Consider the following 25,505-nt stretch of genomic DNA (forward strand, 5'->3'; position numbering starts at 1 on the left):
GGATGGGAATCACCCTCTTTTTGGAGTTAATGTTACTCCCTTTGAGGAGTAAAAATATGAGAGTAAATATTACTCCAGAAAAGGAGTCGTTCTGTACCTATTTTATTAACTCCACTTTTGGAGTTAAATTGACTCCTTGAAATTAACAGTGTAGATGCACCCTTGCAGTATTATTGGTTTACAAGTTTGCTGCCCGTTCCATAATGGAAATTAATTTAAGATATATACACATTTATATTTTATTTATATTGTTTATTAATTTGTATAGAATGTATAGAATGCATTAATATTATTTAATATACTGTAGTTAATACGACTTTTCATGGATCTCGACCTGCTATGTAGGCCCTCTTTAGGCTAGACGCGCTTAGACGGTTGGAAGCAACGATCGAAGAAAAACGGTTAAGCAAGCCAAGGACTTCGCTAACTTCCATTCCTCAGTATTAAAATCCTTCCATTGATGGTACTACTTAATATACTGTAGTTAATAGAATAAATATTGCATATATAAAAATTAAATAATTTATTCATATACATTTTGTCGTTATATATTTATATTGTTGCCATATATTTATTATATATTTATATTTATTATTACCAGTATTAACAATAATAATGTTTAATATGTATAACGACTAATGAAAAATGCATATTTATAACACTAGACTTGATCATAGGTAACTATCACAAGTCCAGCTGCAGGTTGTGTGTTCGATTCCCACACGATCCACATGGTTGGGGCTGAGGTAAGAAAATTTATGATTAGGGCATCTCTAGACGGCCTGAAATTACACTCTCGCACTTCAATTTGAATATATTTTTCTTTTTTTTTCTTAAAAAAATGAAGGGGGGGGGGGCTTGATTCCACCTCTGATCAAAACATTCTTTATCCAGAATAGTCATAATCACGAAAAATGGACATGAAAAACCAGATCACATCCTAAAAACAAAGAGCAGTCATAAGACATACGGTACATCAGGAGCCGACTCGATGGAGTTTAATGTCATGCCAGGGAAGGGCACAGATCTGTTTTGAAAGGTGGAGAGGGGGGCATTTTGTGAGTCGACACCCACCTCAGCCCCATAATGGTTGGAGCTGAGGTGAGAAAATTTGAGGAAATAGTCCCTCTAGATGGCCAGAAATGACACTTTTAGTAAAAATCCTCATCATCATATCACCATTAGTCAAAATTAAGCGCCAAAAAAAATTCTCACGATCTTTTATCAGGGATTTTTGACAACCATAGGGATCTTATTATTGTGTGTGTGATATACCACAGAAAACAAAGCTTAAAAACATTGTATTTGAGTGTGTACTTTACATAGGCCTACTTCAAAAACGTGATTTCACAACCACCTCAGCCTCACCATGGCTGGGGCTGAGGTGAGAAAGTTTTGGGAAATAGTACCTCTCAAGATGGCCGGAAATGACACTTTTATATAGTAAAATTCATCATCATCATATCACCATTATAGTCAAAATGAAACGCCGACAAATTTTTCATGAGCTTTTATCAGGGATCTACTTAATATCCAGGACAACTTAGGCCTAACTATAGCTTACTAAGCTTTAACTATATATACTATATTATGATCAACAAATCACAACTTTCTTTTTGCATTTAGCACAATTTTCTTCACTTTTTATTGCTATTAATATTATTATCAATTATTACTATCGTCATCATCATCATCATCATTGTTATTATTATTATTACTATTAGTAGTATTATTTTTAATCAAAAATTTAAAGAAACTTGGAAAAGGATAAAAACGAAATTGAACTACAGTATCGCATTTCTATCTTAAAGACCCGCCTGAGATTTATGAATTTAAGATTTTTTTAAATCACTCTTAGGCCTATGTATAACGTGTACTGATGCATATTTACATGTTTTAGAAGTATTCATTTTGAGTGATCCAAGGAAAGAATTTGTATTGGCTCAAGAATAAGCTTTAAAATTTTAACACTGTGTACAAAGGGAGGGGGTGGGGAGCATCGGCTCCCACATTGTCAACCACGCCCCCTCAACGTCAACTGGCAGTTTACAAAGCACGTAGACGCTAACTCGTGATTTTAGTTAATTTTACCCAGAACTGAGTAAATGCAGTAACGTATTTTTCGGTAACGTTTGTTTTATTTTGATTTCATCGTGTGTTAAAAATATTTTGCAATAACCGAAGCCACCTATAATGTATTACTTGAAAAACAGATATAATGCTATTACATACACCCATAGCTCACATGCATCAACCGTTTTATTTTTGTATACGGTGGTAACGTAGGTTTCATTTCTTAACTATCCGGGCCACAAAACATAATTCTTTTAATTTTTTTCTTTACACTGGTAACTCATAATGACCCAAAATCTACCTAGGAAGTCAAAACTTAGTGACTTATATTAATGATGAATAATTCATTTTTAATTGAGTATGCATAATGAAATGTCCAACTTTATGGCCTGGTAACGTATGTTTCATCAATTGTTGCGACACGATAGACTTGATAAAAATATATTCTTAAAGGAATGTGATCATGTTGATTATTTTTTTGCTTGTAGGCAATACACTAACTTTGTTATATTAACTGATTTTAAAGTGACACACCTCCTTATTTTTAAACTATATATCAATATATTTAATTTTAGTGATTTGCGACATCAGTTTTTTGTACTGTTTACAATATTTAATGAACCACAACTTCAAAAGTAATCGTATCTAAATGCTGAAATTTCAGGGCATTCCAGCTTTACATGTTGTTACCATGTTTTAAAAGTGATATTGGTCATTACTTTCGTAACTTTTGCTACATAATAATTAAATTGTTTGCGACACACTTTTTAGCTAATTGGTAAATTTTAGTGGTTTTGTTAGACTTTCAGTAGCCACAAAAACAGAACGAATTATTGGTCTCTCAAATCCAGACACTGTTTATAATACAGTACAGTATAAATTTGTTTAAAAAAGCCCTAAAATGCGACTTTAATATGAATTTGTATGTATAGGCCTATATCCTAATATTTTGCAAATCTTGGGATTTGTTAAGCTATCATGGGATTTTTTAGACTCAATCTTGGGAATTTTGATTTTCCCCAGTGGTCAAACTGCCATATGTGTCACATGTGTCGGGTGCGATGGAAAAATCGGAGTAGAACTTAGCTGGGGGAACGAAGTAATGTTAGGTGATAAGCAATAGGATAGGATGGGAGTAATTTTGGTGTGAATTACACCAAGAAAAACCAACAAGTCCGAAGACTTGTTTCCAATGGGGTGAATTCCGGGGCGGTACAACGGCAGACAATCCACTACTCTTTTCCGAAGAGTATATACTTAACGTGCACATGGGCTATATATATTGCTCACGGGACCAACCCTTAGGTAGGCCTATCCTCTTAGGTACCTTACGCCACTGCTCAAATTAAGCCTCAGAGATCCAGCCCGTTGAGCGAGTGAAGTGTACAACATTAAAAGTTAAAAACAAACCGTCCAATGAAGCGGCGAATCTATCATTAAACAAGATGCGAGAGAATGGGTCGTGGAGGGAGGGGTGGGGGTCAGGAGAACTGAGGGAAGCACCCCCCAATACGATAGAAAATGTGTTTATTGTTGATGATAGAGAGGGCAGGATTTAGATGAAACATCAGGATGACTAGTGTCATTGAGGACACCCATTATGAGTAGGCCTAAGTGAAGAGGTATTTCAAATTATATACGAATATAGTTCATGGTAGTGAGACTACACCAACTGAAACTTGACAAAGGGCAATACAGTGTTTAACACGTATATTAATATTATCTAAAAAAAACTGTACAGGTAAAATTTCTGAGGTTTTTATTATAGGTCTAAGCGACCGATCAATGAAAATTAATTGTATTGATTTAAAAGCTTGTAAATATTATGCCATGATATCGGAATGTATTTTCACACAGCAGCAAGAGACTATTACCTCAATTATTAAAAGAATATAAGGTCTCCCTGTAATTAATAAAGCTCCCTCCATTTAAACCCCACTTTTCTGCAGGCCTGTTTTGAATTATTCAACGGAATCTTTTATTTTCATGATAAATATTTTTTTTCAAATTATTGAGACCAAAAATTCTAAAAATCATGAATTACCTGTTCATTGCCTGTTCTTTAATTAGAAGGAGAACTGTAATAACAAAATCGGTAAGAAGATTACGTATTTCTAATAATAATCATAAAAAATCATGACTTTAAATAAACAACCAATAGAAAGGAAGGACTATTACAGACGATTTACGATTGGCTGAAATTTTTCATTCATTCAGCAATTTCCACTGAACTCTCTCTACGCATGCGCAGTAAGGTGACCGCTTTGCGTATAAAAAGGTGTTACACACGAGATGTTTAGAATCAGATTGTGCACGAGGTGATAATTATTAATACTAGCAATTTGAGAAGTTTGTCGTTGATTGCTACTTTCTTGTGTTCAGTTTATTTTTGTAAGTATCTATGTTTTAGTTTAGTACGTAGATAATTTTAGATTTGCCAGGGTTAACCTGGACTGTGACTTAAGTCTACTCTAGGCTAGGCCTAGCCTACCTAGTTACGTGTCTGTATATGTAGCTTAATTCTCAATACACGCCGCGGGAGAAATGCGCTTCGCATCGATGGATACGATCAATATGAGAGTAGAAACTGATGTGTTTAGGCCTAGCGTATCACTTTGTTTTCGTTTATTATGAGCTCACTCTTTATAGCAGCCCTAGTCCAGATTGGAAATCAATTACAGTAAAAGAAAAGTAAGCAGATGGCTGACTGTGTCGTTAGTTGGTTGAAGTTGATCCATGATTTTCTTTTTTATTTTTTTTTGTTTTGATAAGACTAAAAAAAAAAAAAAAAATTCTCTTCCAGGATTTGAAATTATTTTTGGTGATATTTACTAGGCAATGGTAAAACTGGTGGGTAGATAATAAAATTTGCAAAAATACATGTAGGCCTCCTAGACCCATAGAGTAGGCTAATGTATTTTTAGCCATTTAATTATAATGTTTCCACCTCTTCTTAATTATTTTCCATGGTAAAAAATGATTGTCTTTACATTTATAGAAATAATATCGTATATAGTAGCAGATGTTGCACCCCCGGAAACTAAAAATTAGGGAAACTAAGGGGCTAATAGAGTGCACCCCACCACCCCCCTCCCCCACCAGCACAAAATGTTGAAAAGTTTTTTCATGGATGCATCCTGATATTCCAAGTGTCAGTAATACTTCTAGGGAACCCTTTGGACAGTGAGACATCACTGATATAATCGGTGAACAAAGGAAAAATTGACACTGAAATTCTCAATTATTGGTACCAAAAAAGTTCCTAATTTAGCAGTTTTGTGTATTTTGTGCTTCTTAGCTAAAAATTCTGGAAAATTTGTCAAAATTTAGGAGACAGGGAGAATACATGCAAATTCTGGAGACTCCCGATCAAGTTGGGAGGGTTGGAACATGTATTATCCATAAAAAATCTCCTAAATGACCTTGACCTTACTTTTTAGGTTACCATTCAGTTTACCTAGGACTGGGCCTACATCCTGTTACCCATACTCATACTCTTCTACCATCATTTTATCAAGGATGATATGATACAGTATATAAACAGTTTAATTCAAAATTATCCTTAAAAGCCTGCTTGATTATGGATTTTGATGGTAATGAATTGTCCATGATACTGATCCCTTTGTAGCATGCCTTTACCACGCTTCCTGTGACTCTGTTAACATTCACTTTCCACTGGGATGTGCTGGTACTATGTAGGTTCACAGTTATTTACCAAAAAACTATACAGCATGTCCGTTGTGGTTTAAGCAATTGTGTGGGTACTCTTTCTACATAGTATATTACTGTACAGTATTGAAATATTAATATTAATATTATTATCTGTTAAACAATGCATCAATTTTAAATAATTCTATGTTTTACTAAGTAAATAAGTTAAGGGTAACATTAACAGGTTTGTTTATATTGTTTATTTACAAAATTTGAATGAACTGTTTGATCCTATGTTTTTTTACTTTCATTCATCTGATGAAGCTAGCGAAAGCTTGTGTCTCAATAAACTTTTTTAGTCTAAAGATGGTGCTACTATACTAATTTCATTTGATTTCATTAAACAGGTTAGTGATATTGCTAGTGCATCAATTTAAAAAATTGTCATGAAAATTTATGATTTAGATTCAATATAATTTATGTAGTGTATTGATAGTGTATTGGTTTAATATTGAAATTATTACTAATTTAGAATCGTAATGTAAGTTTGTAATAAAGCGCATATTTGGTTGTTAAGTTTGAATGACAATCTGAAAGATTCGTAGTAACTATGACCACATTTCACCTGTTATGGTATAGCAAAGTTTGGCCTCGAAATCTTAAGCTCAGTGGGTTGAATCTCTCACTGTGCATGTTACTTAACAAAACATGCCCTGGGCAAATCACTTTATCTGTGTTTCTAGGTACTTCGGAGAATGCATTAAATGTATTCTGCATGCAGTTGGTTGTAGTAGGACTGGTTGTAATCCCAAGTTAGTGTAGAGAGTTTATTTTATGGCCTTTTGCCAATTATTGATCCAATGTTCAGGAGTACAGTAATAATAATAACATCGCTAGCCCCTTGTTTTTCTTGATAACAGACATGATGCGTGCTGTAGGCCTATTATTATATTTTGAATTTTTCTTTTAGTAATTTAATATGTAACCTTTATATTGCAAGTTCTCAACATGGTTAAGATTGGATTAATTTATTTATTTCAATTTACATCACAGTAGAATTATTCTTAATGGTACAGTCTGCACAAAATCTGATTTAGTGTTTACCAGCATTAACTGATTTGAAAAAGCTGGCAATGAAAAAATTAATAATTGAAGTTATCTCACCACAAAATAAACATAAATTAAATTTCCTATATTTTTTGGCATAGACCACAGGTGGGCAAAGTGCGGCCGGCAGGCCAAATGTGGCCTGTCAGTGATTTGTGTGCAGCTCTGGCTAAAAAACAACTTGTTTTTTACACCAATTATCTGTAAGAGTAATATTAAAACTGAAGGTATTCAAACTGAGCATAGAGTGGTACAGTATACCTGTAAAAGGTTTTTAAAGCATCAGAGTTTGGGTGCGGCGCTCAATGTTAAATCAAAGATTCGCTTTGGTCCTCCGAAGCATTTATATTCCCACTCCAACATGAAACTGAATTATTCTGATATGTGTTTTTGAATTTCAATATTGTTTTCTCCATCATTAATAATTATTTCAGTCAGTAAATGCACTTAAATAGAAAGTAACCAAGTGAATATTTTATTAATGTTTATTTGCTGAAAATTTGTTATCTTAAGTAATGGTACTGTAGTATGCTATATCAGTTTTTTCATCATTGGTTGAGGAAGTAGACAGGAAATCTCAGGTGTTAGGCTTTCACCTTTCTTTCCTCATGTGCTGAAAAGGGGGCATCAATGATTAAGAACACACTAAGTATTCATTAGCAGAGATTTAATAGTGCGAATTGCTTTCCCATGACAGTCTTGTCTATGGTTCTTGTGCAAGCCAGGATTTTTCATACTGTGCTATGTTTCCTTGTTTTCTTCCAGTTCTTGCACTATCATTCAGCTCCATATTTGCTTGTTTCTTCTATATCTTTTTGCTTTTGCCTTGTAATCTTTATTTCTTCTGTTTGCAATGTTTGTACAGAATGTCTTTTTCTGTCTTGGGTACATACTGTAGAACATCATCAATCCAGGTAATGCATTTGTAAAATAATTTTACTCTATATATTTTCCGCTAACAGATTTACTGAGACGAGAGGGAAAACTGAAGCAGATGACGTCGGCAGCAAATCCTCTCGGTGTGCTGGACTTTGTGGTTATAAGTGTCATGCTAGTAATAGCGGCCGCCACTGGAATCTACCATGGGTTTGTTAGGGGTGGCCAACAAACCACGTCTCAGTAAGTTCATGTATAAAATGTTCATTTTATTCATAATTATACATAATTCTACCAGTGTTGATTACCGTATATTCTCATATAAGGCGATCCATGTATAATACCCTTTTCACAAACTAGTAACAAATTGTAACCAGGTTTGTGTAGTGTGAAAGCAAATTCATGTAAAAATGTTCCATAATATGGCAGGGCACCCTTGTAAGAAAAACAGGCCTCGCTAAGTCCTGTTTATTCTTCCAAGATGTCTCAAGTTATTCAGTGTGCATGCATTCCTACGGCCACCAGGCAACGGAAAGCAAAACATGTCGTGCGCTAAGACTACCCTAGGTATCTGCAATAGGACTACTGCTATTCCCCCGAGATTGTTCATGGTTTTGATTACTGTGTGTGTCAAACGAACAAAATATCTTGAGATCAAAGTTGTTAAAGCTTGTTACTAATCGTTAAAAGTTGAAAGATTTTCTGTTATCCCTGAAACACAAGGACAGCAACAAAGGATTTGAACTTGGGACATAATGCCTGAAATGACCTCCATGGCTCAGTGTTCACAACCGGCTTAACAGTTTAGCTGACTGAGCTACAGTATGCTGGTCTCTTTAATTTTACTATTAGTGGTTTCTATTTCTTAAGTAAAATCCAATAGCATTTTGCTAAATATTTTGATCATCATACATTATAGCTGCAATTTGTTGTTTACATGCAGACCTCTTCCCCTGTGATTGGCTGTTGGACATTCATAGGAAGAGGTAGCTTTATAGAGTATCCTGTCTGTTAATATTAACAATAAAGCAATTGCAGATTAACATTTTTTTTTAAGTTGTTCGAGTGGATGGATCTGAAAGACCTTGGCAGTGGACATTGTAAAGGACCTGAAATTTGGATATCAAAACAAATTCTAATTAAAGTGCACACAGTGAGCCACTATAGCACAAAGAGCAGTGTAATTAGACAAAGTTCAGATTTATTGTAAATGCAAAAATAAATATGAGGTGGAATTAATTTGTTCAGCCCCACTAAAGGGCAGTATTTGTCAAAAAAGCATGTAAAAAGCATGGTAAACTTTTTTTTTATAGATGAACAAAATAAGAAGAAATTGAGGCTGAGATAAAATCTCAATGAGATTGTTAAAAAAAAACTAGAAAAACCAACAAATTAAGCTACAGTATAGTCACATACAGTTATTTTTGGTCTTATGTACTGTACCATGAGCAGTTGGTGTGACTGTAATAACTTCTATAATACAGTACAGTGCTGCTATACAGTAATAATTTTCTATCTTTTAAAATATGTAAATAAGTACAAGACACTGAAATTTTACTGGTTAGTGCAGTGTAGGTTAGTAGCAGGGCATACAGTAAGTACTTCAGAGGTATCAAACCCCAAAATGACCAATATTGCACTTTCCTCGGTCTAACCTATGCAGAATGAAAATTGGGCTACTTACAAGCTATGTCTAATGTTTACCGTAATTGCCATAAGGTGTTAATCTTAAACTAGGGTCAAAATTATTAGTTTGATTAGTAATTGATCATGCTATGTTTGCTAAGTTAAATTATGGTTCACTGCTTAAGGCCAAACAAAACAAAATGTCATCAGCCCTGGACATGTGAACTTCTTAATATTAGCAGCCCAAACAAATAAGGAGTGTTTACACTTACTAATTGTCTACTCTAGCCAATTGCCGACCCTGGCCAAATCATAAGTGTGAATGACCGCTATATAATTGTAAGAAAAATCCAACAAGTTGGATATAGCCCCCTCAGCCAACCCTCCCAGCACCACCACTGCTGCTCAATTCAGTACCAGAAGGACCCCACTACAAATATGATATTATAGTCAGGCTCCGGAGGAAAAACATTTTTTGATATGTTGTAGAACTGATTTTTCTAAGACAGAAAAATGTTGTTTGACGAAAAACTGGGGAACGGTGAATGAGATACAGATTTTTTAATATTTAAAAACTGGGGGAAAAAGGGGAGTAACTGCCCATTTTTACACCTTATTCCCCCAGTTTTTAAATACTAAAAAATCTGTATCTCATTCACCGTTCCCCAGTTTTTCGTCAAACAACTTTTTTCTGTCTTAGAAAAATCAGTTCTACAACATATCAAAAAATTTTTTTCCTCCGGAGCCTGACTTTAAGGGTTATTGGTGTGTTTATTACACCAAAGAAAACCAGCAAATCAACAAAATACAGCCCAATGGACCATTCATACTAAGCCCCTCCCCTCGGATATTGTTGCTAACGTATGCACTGTGCTTTTATAAACATAACCATTTCTTTTCAAGGTTCCTTGTGGCAGATCGGAGCATGTTTAGCTTACCAATCGCAATGACATTACTGGCTTCATTCATCTCACCGGTCACGCTGCTCGGAACGCCTGCAGAAATTTATGTTAATGGCGGTCAATACATGATGTTCGTTTGTTGCCATCTTCTTCTTTATCCATCCATTGCATTCATCTTCATTCCTGTTTTCCACGGTCTTTCCATAACTAGCGCTTATCAGGTAAATGAGAGATTAGGTCCGTGATTTTGTGGTTATGTATGTTCCAGGATTTCATTCCTACACTGTATTTTTACATAGATTAGGACATACAAATAAGTACAAAAGTTGAGTGTCCTGGTTTTTTAAACAAGGATTTAAGAGGTCCTTCTTATTTTTTAATATTTCTTCAAGATGATAATAATAATAAATAATAATATTATTATTATTATTATTATTATTGTTATTATTATTATTTAATAATGTAAGTCTTTTATAGCGCATAATACAGAAAAGTTGCCTCTATGCGTTTTAAATACATGAAAGCCAACGTAGTTATTATGAATGGCTGACGACACTTGATTGCTATTTAAAGCTTTCTCCAGATTATCAAATTTTCTTTGCCAAAAAAACATGAGTGCCCATATATAGTCATGATATGCCTATATATGGTCTTGATGTCATGTCATCACGACCATATTTAAGTTTGTCAAATAAAATAGTATTGTCTAGACAGGGCTTTACATGTTATGTTACTTGCTTTTTTATGTAAGGATTGGGGTGAAAACAACTCTAATAATCCATATATCTCTTGAGGAGGCTTAGCCTCAACTCTTGAAATTCCTCAAACATTAAATTAAAACATTGACTTGCTCACTTAAGCAGATCAAATATGTTATATATTCCCATTGAGACAGATAAAAACAATTTAATTTCCAAATATTTGCAGACGTTCTACTACAAAAATTATTAAATTGATAACACAGCCAGTTTAAGGGTACCTGTAGGCAAAAACAGACGATCAAATTAATTAACGTCCTGTTTCCTCAATTAAATATTTAAATTAGGGTTTCTAGATGTTAGTTAAAGCTAGTAATGGGATTTTTTTTAATTTTTTTTTTTTACTGTTATTCTGTGAAGCGTATCTATAGCATTAAATTTTGGCATATGTTACTGATCGATTTTGATAAAAACATGTGTTTTGGAAAATTGGAAGTGTTGTTTAGCAATAGGCCTAATATGATTATCAAGTCTCCCAGAGATCAGTACAATCCACTGCACTTGTGCAAGAAAGCCCGGAAACTAATCTATCTCCCACAAATTCAGAATGTCTGCATGTTTTTACTACTGTTTGAAAACTCAAAACCAGATTTTCCAGAAGTGGCTGCTCTTAACTTGGGATCCCTCCCAAGTGTAAGATTCCAAAAGCTAAGTCTTAGAGCAAGCTATTAAACATAAAACCTAACAAGACCAAAAGAGGACCTCTGTTGTTTTGGTAACTAGGTTATAGTACTAAATCTCTTAGGTTTATTTTGGGCATTATGCCTATTTTATCTTTAGTAGTAGATCTTATTTTTGATTTTTTAATTAAAGTAGGTCATATTTTTTAGTATTGTACCCTACTATATGTTCAGGAGTCATCCATTTTTTCATCATTTTCATAAGAGTATAAAAAAGCCCCTCTCTTTCTCTCTCTCAGAAAGAGTACAATAATAAAATGATTTTCTTTTTTATTTTCATAAAAGTGTATATTTTGCCTACACTTTCAACCTCCTCCCCACCCCCAAGCATATGTTTTGTAATCTTTTGAAAATGTTGAAAATTATGGATTGTTTTAAGTTTAGTATATAATTCTCATGTTTAGTAGGTTCTCTTAGTAGGTCTTATGTTTAGTAAAATTTTAAGTTGTTTTTTAAAAAAAGATTTTCTGTCTATCAAAGTGCTTTAATGAGAGTTTTTTTGTAATCTGTTTTTCATTAATTTTTTTCTACATACAGTATCTTTATCACCGTTTTGGAACTCCTTTAGAGATGCTGGGTGCTGGCATCTTCATGTTCCAAACATCTTTCTACATAGCAATTGTTCTTTTCACACCCGCATTGGCAGTGGAGGCAGGTAAGTGTTTTGTATTTACATCAAAATTTTCTAAATTTACATAAAATGCAGTGCATCCTTCAATTAGAGACCCATGTAATCCCTAAGACCCCTCTAATTAATAATAATAAATAATAGATATGTTAACCAATCTCCAGCAGGAAACATTTGGCACCAACTAAATGAAGTTGGTACTCAGACTATAAATGTGAATTAAAATGCATTGTACCATAAATATAAACCATGAAATTAAAGACCACTTTTTTTAAAGAACCAAATAACAATATGCAATCTATTAATAGAATAACCTTCTATGTGCAGGCCGAACCCTGAGACCGCCCCAAATTTTCAGGTTCCAACGTGGTCTCGAATTGGAGGGCAAACTGTATAACACTAACACTGAGGATAATCGGTCAACTTTGTTCATATTTCTCGATGCTGACTAGAACTAATTTGTATTCTGTTTATCGAATGTATGAATTATTCTGATTTTGATGCTATCAACATTGAGAATTACGATATATAGAATTTTTCATGGCCTACATACTCTTAAAAAGCTAGGCATGATGATATTTTACCAGCTTTGTGTTCGAAGTTTGGTCAAAAAGTGGATAACGTGCAAATTTTGCGCTACTATTTTGACACAACTGAAGTTCCCTTTTTTGATGTTTGTAAAGAAGAATCTCGCAAACCTCAAACAAATTTTACCAACCCAAACTTGGTTTATGACCCATAGTGTAAAAGATTGTAAAATGAATTATATAAAATAGAATGTAAAGAATTACTGTAGTATGTATTTAAATGTACATTTCAAACTTTTTCAGTCACTAATTTTGCGTTTTGGAAAACAATTCTGATTGGAGGTGTTGTTTGTACATTTTATACATCTTTGGTGAGTTTTAAGCAGATTTATATTTAGAAAGGTTTTGTAGTAGCTATAGATCACCTTTATCTGAAATTTTGTGAAATGTATTGATTATATTGATAAGGGAGCAATGTTCTGTTTATAGCTAAAATTCCTCTTCATTCTAAAATGCTGAAGTTGCTATAAAATACATTATTTAATTTTTTATAAGAGAACACACTTTCCCTGGCTTAATATTAATTATAATGAAGGTGTTTTTGCAGTACCTTAGCACAGTTAGGACTACCCTTACAGGAATTTAGTGTAAACTTAATTTGATTAAAATTGATTGATGTTTTAAAGGCTTTTTGAGTCAAAAATACTGTAGAATAGCTATAGATCCCCTGGGTTCTGAAATGTTGCTAAATGCATTTATTATTAAAATTTTAATAACTTTCAATAGGGTGGGATGAAAGCCGTGATCTGGACTGACGTATTCATGTTCATTGTAATATTTGCTACCACCATGCTTGTTGTGACTTTTGGTACGATTGAAGCTGGTGGTATTGACCACATTATTGAATCAAACCTTCAAGCTGACAGATTGGATATGTTGCAGTAAGTTTTTATTACTGGGTTTTTCTAATTGTTATTGTTATCACTAATCATAATTATCATCATTGTTATTGTTGTTATTAAATATTGTTATATAAAATATTCTCTTGTTAAAAGAAAAATGTTAGCTTACTAGCATTTTCAGCATATTTCTTATTTAATTATTTTGTTAATGATAGTTAAATCAGTTACATAAAACTGATGATGATGATGATGACATTGATGATGATAGTGACAATGACATTATGTTGTCAATGACGTTAACGATGTTGATGATTATGACAACAGTGATGATTGTATTTAGCAATGATATTTTAGTGGAGCTCATGGTTAAGTTTGAAATAAAAGAATGAAACAAACTCTGAAGCAACTGATGCAAGCCAACATAATCTAGTATTTCTCTTTACACAATCCGCCTTTACACACACTTAAATCTTAATATAATTTCTACTTAACAATTTGCACTGATACAGTGAGTATGTTATTGTTATAAATATGAAAATTTGATTAGATTTCCAGGAGACCTGACAGCAAGAATGTCTTTCCTGTCGCTGACGATTGGCGGTTGGATGAATGCCATGCCACTGTGGGCTATAAGCCAGACAGCAGTGCAGAGATTTCTCACAGCAAGAACAGTCAAGGATGCCCAAGTGTACGTGAAAATGCTTTAAAGTTTATATTATGATGCAGTTGTAGTTCTTTTGTCATTTTTTAATTATTATTTTTTATATTTCATATCAGTATCAGTTTGATTTTCATTGTTGTATAGTATTATAAGTTTTATAGAATAAAGTTACCTTTCAGAGTCGATGGCTTTTTTTCCTTGGCAGTACCTTCATTAGCTATCAAGTGGCAGTTCATACATTGTCACGTAACATTTGGTGCTGATATCCTGTAATTCCGCGACAAGAGGCTGTTGTAGACCGGCTTTATGTCGTATCTGCAATCGGGGGCCTTGCACTTGAATTTTGACGGCTTCTCATACTTATAAGTGTTGTTTGTTTAAATACATATTTATATAACAAACTCTAAGGGTAAACTGCGCCTGTGATCATTTCTGAAGTTGGTGCATGAAGCTTGGTTTCCATACAATCGCTACATGCTATCGCATCTGCTTTCGGTGCTGCTGATTGGTTTGTCGAATCAGTGAGCCTTCCTGATTGCGTCGTGGACTCCTACACTGTACGACGATTTCACGGATCACTCTGTAGCGACAGTGTAGCAATTTCATGGAAAACAGGCATTATAAATTTTTTATTATTATTATTACATGTTTGAACATTTTTTTCCCCAATTGAATTTATATGGTAAATGGATATAAATTTTTTTTTAATAACATTAATTATTAATTCTATTATTTCAGATCAGTTTTGTTGAATATCCCGATGGTTACAATAATCATTTTGTTTGTTGGTTACCAAGGACTTGTGCTGTTTACATTTTATGATGGTAAGCTTTTACCTTACTGTGACGGATGTGTCATGTATTTGATAATGTTTGTGACTAAATTCAATAGAATTCTTTTCCCTGCATTTGAGACTGCTTCCAATAAATTACCTTTCTCTCATGGGTTTGTTTATCAGAAACTGTTTCCACCAAATGAAATATAACAAAATGGCTGTTATTTCGTTATAAGTGTTTCGGAAACATGGACTTAAATGTATGAAGTAATCAATCAAAATGGAAATTTTATTGTTAATTAGCACTACATAGACAGGATATCTTTTAAAACACATCAACACCAGTGGCGGATCCATGTATTTGAAATAGAGGGGGCCCAGGGAGGGACTTTAACAGATGGAGGATTTAGCTAGACCACCTCGGCCCCACCATAGTTAAGGCTAAGGTAAGAAAATTTACGGGCTTGCTGACCCCCTTTGAATTCACCACTGAACACTTCACTTCAGTTTGATGAAGTGGTGTTTTTTTGCTCAGTTACACAGAGTAACTACAACTATATATTGTTATAAATTCTCTCATTTTTTTTATGATGCTATATATTTTATTTTATTTAAATGATTTTTGAAAATAAGCCAACATTTCTCTCAACTTATATTGCCAAAAATCATACAATCAAAACTATTTATTTGTGAAATTCTTATAAAATGATTATCAATCATTGTGTCTTTTCCCTTTAATTTATAGATATGGCCTTTGAAAACACAACAGATATGATAAGTAAGTAGTAGTTTTATTTCATGTTGCTTTCAATATAATAAAATATGAAAAACTGAATCTTATTTAAATATTAATTACTAGTATATTTATGGATTAAGCTGGTACAGCCATTGCAGTTGCTTTAGAGCAATGTTTGATTTTCACCCTTTCCATTTTCCTGTCATTTCATTTACGGTTATTAACTTTCTGATCATTTTGTATAGGCCTACTTTGTGGTAGTCTGGCTCCTTTAATTTGATTACTCCTATCTCTGTTCTAGTTCATTGGTCTTTTGGTTTGTTGCCATTTCGGTTATTGACTTTTTTATTCCTTTTTGTCATGACTTGAAAAAAAAAAAATTCTTTAGGCGTTTGCTTTAGTGAGTAGAGAAATAATGTAATGCACTTGTCAATTGTAGTTCCCATAACGGGGCACTAGCCGGGACTGAGACAGGGACGTACACATAGTTGTGTCCCAGAAGTGCCGCGACGTACCTAAAATTTACCCATAGATGTAACCGGCTTCGAAAGTGCCGACAGTTTTTTCGTAAGCAGAGTTGCTGGGGCTTTGGGTATTGGCCTAATGCTGTCAAACTGGGTCTTGTCCTACTTAGCCTACAGTAGCCCTAGGCAATCAGCAATTGCTGACATGTGTGTTTTGGTAATTAAGAAATCGCCCATCGGTACCCTAGGCCTACCATCATAGTTTCATTTTTTATAGATCACATATATAAATGTATAATGTGTAATTACATAATAAAATTTGAACCACCACCACACAATGATGAGGACCACGAGGTGACGTGAGTGTGTTGCGTGAAAATTTGTGAATTGTGTGTTTGACCTAGTTTGCGTCAAAAAATACACCAGTGAGCCAAGGCAAGGAAATCTGTTTCTAATTCTGTATTAATTTTCTTATTTAATTTCTGTTTTGATACTGAATAAATTCTATCAATCAGTTAAATCAATCAATTTCATTTTCTATGATCAATCAACACACTCCTTTTTGTTCGCACTTTTCTAAACTTCCATGGAAATCTGTCTACAGTAGTATTGGTAATACGCATGCGTAGTGCTTCCATCAAGCAAGCTCATCTCCTTGGCCTAGCTCCTGTCTAGCTCTCACATGCCCCGATTCAGACATACCTAGCTAAACCTTCAAGTAGGCCTTATCGTCTATCATTCATTAGTGGGGCATTTTTCCGGGACTACAAAATATTTCCCGGCGGTAGGTGGCGGACACTTAGCCAGGGATGTACGTTAAAACGATACCCCGCGTTGCCAGGAGGTGGCGGGAACTTTCACATGCATGTAACCGTTTCGGAAATTACATTCCCAGCTAAGTCTCCTTTAGGCCCTGGTCCGGGGGAGCCGGGACTACAATTAACAAATGCCCCGGGAACTACAATTGACAAGTGCATAAAGTGTAAAGATGCTTGACTATTACGTTTTGTACTTTTATTATTATTTTTCAATAATTGACAGTATTATATTTCTCATATAGATACCACAGTGAGCAGTATGACAGGAGGTCCTAATATAACTAAGTCAGATCAGGTATGCAAATTTACTTTTTTAAATTTATTTTCTTATTATGGTTTGGTGGTTATGGTGCTTGCCTTCAAGTTCCAGGGTCCTGGGTTAAAATCCTGCAATATTGATGGAGTGGGGCTGTAGCTTCTGTAGTTTGGTGGTTAAGATGCTTGCCTTCCAATCCAGGGTCCTGGGTTCAAATCCTGTAACACTTCAGAATTATTTTTATCAAAATAAGAAGAATGTATGTATATAAGAAGATTAATAATATGAATTGACATTTGAGTTTGAGAATTGAGTTTATAATAATAAGTGCAAGGAGGCATTGGCTAGATACACTATATAAGACTTGATGTGTTACTATATAATTATGCTTAGAATTAATTTTGTATAGTGTTTATATAAATTCGTCTTTGCTCTTGGATGCGAAGTGAAGGAAATAATAAATAAAATTTGTACTTCATAAGATCAAAGTTATGGCAAAGCATTTCTGACATCAATCTAATGCCAACTAATGATTCATGCATCATAATATTCTTCCTGCAGATAATGGTGTATTTCATAAGTGAGCAGTTTGGTCATATTCCCGGCTTCCAAGGACTTTTCATCGCCTGTTTGTGGGCTGGAACACTGAGGTAAGACACTAAGACATTTTGTATTATATTAATTTCTGTAAATACAAGTTGTAATAAATGGTCACAATATACAGTATTATATGCAGTGAATACAATGCATGAATTTGTTTTGTTAACAGTTTCTGTATCACCAAAATGTCTATCTTTATTCTCAGTACTGTTTCTTCCGGCCTGAATGCAATGATCGCTGTTACGCTAGAAGATGTTATCAAACCAATTAGGAGGAATTGTTTACCACATCTTGAAGTTAGTGATGCAACAGACACAAAGATATCGAAGATCTTAAGTAAGTGAGAATTAATTATTAATTTAAAAAAAATCATATTTACAAATATAATAATCATTTTTTTCATCATCTTTAAGGAGTGTGTATCAGTGTGATACATTGCTTTCCATTGGGGCTTTTGAACAAGGCAGTTCTTTTTAATAATACAGAGACAAACATAAACACAAGTTTATTAGGAGTCTTATGGATTAAAGTTGGAGTTGGTGTTATGATAGGATTTGAACCCAGGACCCTGGGATTGGAAGGCAAGCATCTTAACCACAAAGTTACAGCTCCATTTTATTTATTTATTGGTTTTTGTTTGTTTGTTTTTTTGTTTTATTTTTGTTCAATATTTATATTTTCCGATTTAAAAAAAATCCGTAATATTTACTCAAATTTCATTTTACTTATACTGTAGGTATCTGGCAGGGTTAGAATGCCATTGTGAGCTGATTATTGGCTGCAACGTTATGAAATACATATGTGTTTCATATGGGTTTAATCCAGTTTAATAAATATGAAGTGACCAGATTAATAATATGAATTGACGTTTGAGAATTGAGTTTATAATAATAAGTGCAAGGAGGCATTGGCTAGATACACTATATAAGACTTGATGTGTTACTATATAATTATGCTTAGAATTAATTTTATATAGTGCTATATAAATCCGTCTTTGCTCTTGGATGTGAAGTAAAGGAAATAATAAATAAAATTTGTACTTCATAAGATCAAAGTTATGGCAAAGCATGTCTGACATCAATCTAATGCCAACTAATGATTCATGCATCATAATATTCTTCCTGCAGATAATGGTGTATTTCATAAGTGAGCAGTTTGGTCATATTCCCGGCTTCCAAGGACTTTTCATCGCCTGTCTGTGGGCAGGAACACTGAGGTAAGACACTAAGCCATTCTGTAATATATTAATTTCTGTAAATACAAGTTGTAATAAATGGTCACAATATGCAGTATTATTTGCAGTGAATACAATACATGAATTTGGTCTGTTAACAGTTTCTGTATCTCCAAAATGTCTATCTTTAATCTCAGTACTGTTTCTTCCGGCCTGAATGCAATGATCGCTGTTACGCTAGAAGATGTTATCAAACCAATTAGGAGGAATTGTTTACCACATCTTGAAGTTAGTGATGCAACAGACACAAAGATATCGAAGATCTTAAGTAAGTGAGAATTAATTATTAATTTAAAAAAAATCATATTTACAAATATAATAATCATTTTTTTCATCATCTTTAAGGAGTGTGTATCAGTGTGATACATTGCTTTCCATTGGGGCTTTTGAACAAGGCAGTTCTTTTTAATAATACAGAGACAAACATAAACACAAGTTTATTAGGAGTCTTATGGATTAAAGTTGGAGTTGGTGTTATGATAGGATTTGAACCCAGGACCCTGGGATTGGAAGGCAAGCATCTTAACCACAAAGTTACAGCTCCATTTTATTTATTTATTGGTTTTTGTTTGTTTGTTTTTTTGTTTTATTTTTGTTCAATATTTATATTTTCCGATTTAAAAAAAATCCGTAATATTTACTCAAATTTCATTTTACTTATCTTTTCAGCAATATTGTTTGGTGCTATGACAATAGGCTTAGGATTTTTGGCCACCAAGATGGGATCATTGGTCAACATGGCTAACTCTATATTTGGTGCAGCAGGAGGCCCTCTGTTGGCAGCTTTCACCCTGGGAATGTTTTGGAAACGTGCAAATTCAAGGTAGATTTTATTCCTCAAACTGTTCTATTCCAAGAGGAAAGGTTCTTCACAATATCACAATCTGATCACAAGATTGCATTGTCATAATAATAGAACACATGTATGGAGTTTGGTGAAGTGGAAATGGTTTGGTTTCTCAACCCTGAGATCGGGTTTTCAATCCTTCGCTGTGCATTTCGCTTGTCTACTTGAGCAAGGCACTTTATGTACATTGCTTCAGTCTTCCCAGCTGTATCAATCGATCACCCCGTCTGCAACCCCTTCCTGCATCCACCCCAGCAATTGCAGATCATAAGATGGTGATTAAACAGTGATCACACTATGATCACAGTAACTCATGGTGATTATATGAAATGATGCTAAAGAGAGTTGCCGGTTGAGTGTGTGAATGACTAAAAAAAAAGTGAAATGTAGGTTAACAAAAATCAACTTATTTTAAAGTTATATAATTAATATTATATTTCCAATAATTTACAATGGAATTTCCAATTTTATATCCCCAGAGGTACTCTGATTGGAGTCCTTATCAGTTTTTTCCTTGGTGTTACTGTGAGTGTCGGGGCTGCAGTGACCAAAACCGACCCCGATGCTCCCTCCATATTCAAGGTAAGTTTAGACATTTGGATATTTGTTTTATGAGTAATTTAACTGTATTTTAATTCATACTTATACCATAAAATGATGAGATGGTAGCCAACATAACGGTATCTTCCCTGTACAAATGCCGGTATCCATAATAAATTATTCTAAACTACAAGAATAGATTGTATGAGTTGATTAATACATTACTGATCTATTACCTTATGGTAGAGTCTGAAAAAAGAAACTTTCATTTGAAACATTGAATTGTCCATTTAAATGCATCAAATAATGGAGTGTTCACTTCATGGCCCTGTTCCTACCAACCCATCCCCACTTTACACAAGGATCGTATTGTTGAGTTTTTTAGAACTAATTCGACATCGCTCCACAGAATATTCTATTCTATTCTTGTGAATAGACTCAAAAAGAAATAATTTGTGAATGTAGAAAATAGGAATAATATTATTTATGTCTGTTAATTGGAGAAAACTATTTTCTGATCTTGATTTTAAGCTAATAACTTGCATATACAAAATTACCAATAAAATTTCAAATTTTCATGTAATGGATCATTCCTTTGGACGTTGTTGCTAAGGTACCACAAAGAGATAATGTGATTGGTCAGTTTTTAAGTTTGATTGACATTCTGGAAAGATCCATTCAAAGTTGCTAACATCTAATCTTATGTTTTTTTCCCATTTTCTTAGCTGTCCTTCATGTGGTATGCGACATTCACATGGTTGGTGGCAGTGTTCATAGCTGTGCCAGCGAGTGAGTTAATCCGCCTACTTGATCCGACTGAGCAGACTAAAGTTGTTGATTATTCATTACTAATCCCTTTCTTAAGGTACGTTCTCAATACATTATCATTTCTGGTATTTAATGCAGGTATTAAAAATCTATAGGGCGCCCTCTTTTCATTGAATTATGCAAATGCAGGGTATTTGATAAATACTGTAGGAATAATATTGGTTAAGAATAATTATAGGAAAAAAAACAATTTAATATCAAATAGATTGTATAGTATTTAAAATATAGAAAGCTTTTATATAAATAAATATTTATTTTACATTTTTCAGACCGAAGCTAGTTAAGACAACTGAAGATAATGGAGTGCGTATGGAATTCAAAAAACTGGATCAAAAAATTGCTGATATATGATAAAAAAGCAGTAGTAAGAAAGCTATAGCAATAGAATACAGCGTAACCCAATGCAAGTACAAAGAAATGTTTGTGTATATATAGGAGTAATTAAAAAACTTTAGTATAGTACAAAAATTTATGACTACAAATGTAAAATGATAATATTAGTGGCTATTTGTATAGCTTGAGTATCCATAAGGCTGATTGCTCAGTGCATGATCTATTAGCTAATTCCATAACATTCTTCATCCTTTAGGACAAAGAATGTTGTTTGTCTGTGCCAGAAACGTTTGTGTATCCACCACATATGTACCCCTAATGTACTTGAACAATATACACATACCGGGTTCCTTATAGTGCACGCAAGCCTATTGTGTACACGGGTCCTTGGCTTTTGTAGTTCTTTTCCGAGAAAAACTCGTTCCACCACAGAACAATAGAGTGGCAAACTCATATACAAAGCTTTTATTAGAAACCTTAAATGGAGATTTCCAATTAATAATGGGCATTATTAAGCCAGAATATAAGAACCATCACAAAATATTGTTGAAATAAATAGGCAGAATAAATTGTGCTACATAAATTGTAGATAATATTCATCCAGATTTATAATCAAATTTGGATTTAAAAAACCAGAATACTTTGTACAGTACTAAATTTCTCTCTTAAAGTATCAGGAGTAAGAGTGAAGTGTATTCCAATAAATTCGAATTAATTGCAAGTTAGGTAGATAAGTTATAATTATGTATTAGAAGGTATATATACACACAGTGAGAACAAGGTGTCCCGAAAGTCAAGTTTTTATTACAAGTTACGAAAGTATGGTTTTAACAGTTTGGAAAACTTCTGTTTTTATAATTTGGCAACACAGATAGCTGCAATGGAAAGTTTGATACCAAAATAATTCTACAAGTTTTATCTATCTAAGTGTGTTCTTAGTTTCAGATTGGAAAGGAGTTTACCAAAGATATGAGTTTATCCAACTCAGAAAAAATATAACAAATTTGGTGCTAAACTATCCCCTCGGTTTTCATTAATAACCATCAAAACAATGATGAAAATCATAATTTCTAGGTCAGAATGCCTCACCTTAAGGAGCATCATCGCCCGATCCACACAAAAGCTTTGGGCCTCTCCAGCGTGCCTAGGCACCTCTTGGTCTTCTGGCTGTCATAGAAAACCCATCTCTAGTAATGGACCCTTCCGTAGTGTCAATCAAATGACTTTACGTTTTGTGGGACTTTAGCAACAATATCAAAGAGGCTGGGCTTAGCGGATTGGTCCATTCTGGTTATAGGTATAGTATGTACAGTACACAGATATTCCAGTACAACTGGAATTGTCCATATTTAGACTAAAGTACAGTTACCTTATAAATATCTTGATTACATTTAACAATAAGGCAATTTGAAATCTGTTGTAACAGAATTAATTTGTTTATTTATAATTAAGTTTAGTTATTTTTTTAAATTTTGTATATATTGAGTTTTGCCGTCAACAAAAACGATATTCAATGAAAAATATGAACTATAACATAATTTATATATTCAATTATTTTTACTTTGTTTTATAATTAATTTTTATTTTGATGTCTGTTTGCATCAGTAGGTAATGTTTAATATAGTTAAGTGATATTTTTCCCTGCCTGACATTTTATCATATTGAATACTATGTATGTTCCCAAATACTTGCGAAAAAAGAAATTGCAATTGATTCAGTTTGTTTGCGTGTGCACAAAAACAATATTCAGTGAAAAATATGAGCTATGACATAATTTATATTATATTTTTAATTATATTTCCTATCAGTTATTAATTTTTAGTTATTAAATTGCTTATATACTGCTACTGTGGTAGAATTATTTGGAAAAAATGGGAAAAACACAACGTTTGCACTGATTTTTAATTCTTTAATTGAAACATTTAGTTAACTTTGTGGGATGCCAAATGTAGATTTTGAATTCTTTATATAGTGGTAGATACATTTTTGTGTATAAAAACTAAATCTAAAAACTGAAATTTGTTCTTATAATCATATGTTTATAAATCTGTAGTCTGAACTATACAGTTTTGTGCTATTTACATATTTTTTATATTATTATTTATATATTTATTTCTTTCATAAGTGTTTAAACATACTGTACACATTATTATTCATGCTACATTGTTTAAGTTAAATGGGGAACATCCATGCAAAAAGCTCATAAGAGAAACCCATTATTTTTTTCATTTACATACAGTGTTTTGATATTTTGTACATTTTTGAAACCAAATGCAATTATTGAAGCTAGTTTTGAAATTTATATTATTTACATCTCTCTGAAATTTATCAATTTATATTTCATGTTACATATTATGTACCTACTCATTATTCTGAAAGTTCATTTGGGTGTTCATCTTGTCTTTTTAAGAACCTTGAGTATCTGCTAGGATTGAATATTAGAAAAATTCCCTTGATTAAAACTGATATTTATGTGTCATTCAACCATGGGAATTTCTGTGTATATGGTTCTATTTTTTCAGTCTGTTTTCTCCCCATGAAGTACAGGTTATTGGGCACTTTCTCTCTAGACGGGGGTTGGGGGGGGGGGGGAAGAGTGGTCCTGTGTACCTATTGGCTCATGTGCATACAACCTTCAGAAGAGAGCAGGCATTGTCTCCCATTGTACCACTAGAGGTGTGGCTGCAAAAGTCCCCAGGAGCCCAGCCCGGATTTCTTAGTTATTGAGCTAGGCTTAATCTCAATGTGTAACTATTCTTCGTGCGATTGAGAGTTTATTTATCGTGTATTTGTACAGCAACCCCAAAATTTTCTCCTCATAAGCATAAATTCAAGACGAAATACAGTACTGTCTCTTTGTTAGTTATTAATGTTCACCCCTTTCAATGAGTTCTTTATTCTGCTGGGCAGTGGTCACCCTAATCCAATGGAACTGATTTAACAACACTTAAATCTGATCGCCGGTATTGTCAGCAGCAAGCAATTTTTGAACAATGTTTTTTGTTGTTGCTTATAACAATACGTTTACCGCATTTAAGATTGTAATACCTCCAATAAGCTTGTAGATTTAGATATTTAAATCGTCACCACCGTAATAGATGCCTGTTTAATCGTTACTATGGTATTTATTATGATAGTAGAAAATGTCTGAACGTGGAAATCCCTTGAATTTATCTCCATTGATAATTTATAGGAGCCTTGTACCCTAAAAGGTTGTTTAAATTGTGCTACTGTTAATATTCTATATCCCTCCAGACTTAACCAAAAAATATTGTATTATAAATAGATTATTCTACTAGGTATGTCCAGTGTATGCATACCATACGTTATAAATATTATAGTGATTTACCCTTTCGTATAAGAAACCGTTGTAGTCTGAAATATATAAATAATACTTATTAACAAAACCCTGCAGTTGTTAAATTCAACCTTGAACAACTGACCAATCAGAACAAGTCCAGAAATACACGCACATCACACTGTGGGGGCTTTGCAACAATATCCAAGGGGCGGGGTAATTTATTTGTTCGTCTTCCTTATTTATTTTTTTGATTTTGTATATTTATTTATATCCACTTTTGTAAGCCAGTCACCATTGCTCTTTTTATGATTTATGTATTTTTCATTTTCTAAAATGTTCTTGGAACCACTATGTCATATAAAATTGATAAATGCATTGTTAT

At 33.5% G+C, this 25,505-nt stretch overlaps 1 protein-coding gene across 1 annotated transcript; it reads left to right on the plus strand.

Moving 5' to 3' along the window:
• The first annotated feature begins 4,330 nt into the window (after window positions 1–4,330).
• LOC117122080 (sodium-dependent multivitamin transporter-like) lies at window positions 4,331–25,499 on the plus strand. Its single transcript, XM_033267553.1, has 16 exons — window positions 4,331–4,464; window positions 7,794–7,950; window positions 10,237–10,456; window positions 12,211–12,328; window positions 13,132–13,199; window positions 13,615–13,769; window positions 14,278–14,418; window positions 15,130–15,215; window positions 15,912–15,944; window positions 17,427–17,479; window positions 18,002–18,090; window positions 18,246–18,376; window positions 19,944–20,097; window positions 20,601–20,703; window positions 21,387–21,526; window positions 21,759–25,499. Exons 2-16 carry the CDS (start codon window positions 7,826–7,828, stop codon window positions 21,838–21,840), a joined length of 1,698 nt encoding a protein of 565 aa, XP_033123444.1. The 5' UTR covers window positions 4,331–4,464; window positions 7,794–7,825; the 3' UTR covers window positions 21,841–25,499.
• The last annotated feature ends 6 nt before the right edge of the window (window positions 25,500–25,505 follow it).

Source organism: Anneissia japonica, unplaced genomic scaffold (genome assembly GCF_011630105.1).
Source record: "Anneissia japonica isolate Jap-2015-1 unplaced genomic scaffold, ASM1163010v1 scaffold1208_len1460985_cov181, whole genome shotgun sequence".
Taxonomy (NCBI): Eukaryota; Metazoa; Echinodermata; class Crinoidea; order Comatulida; family Comatulidae; genus Anneissia; species Anneissia japonica.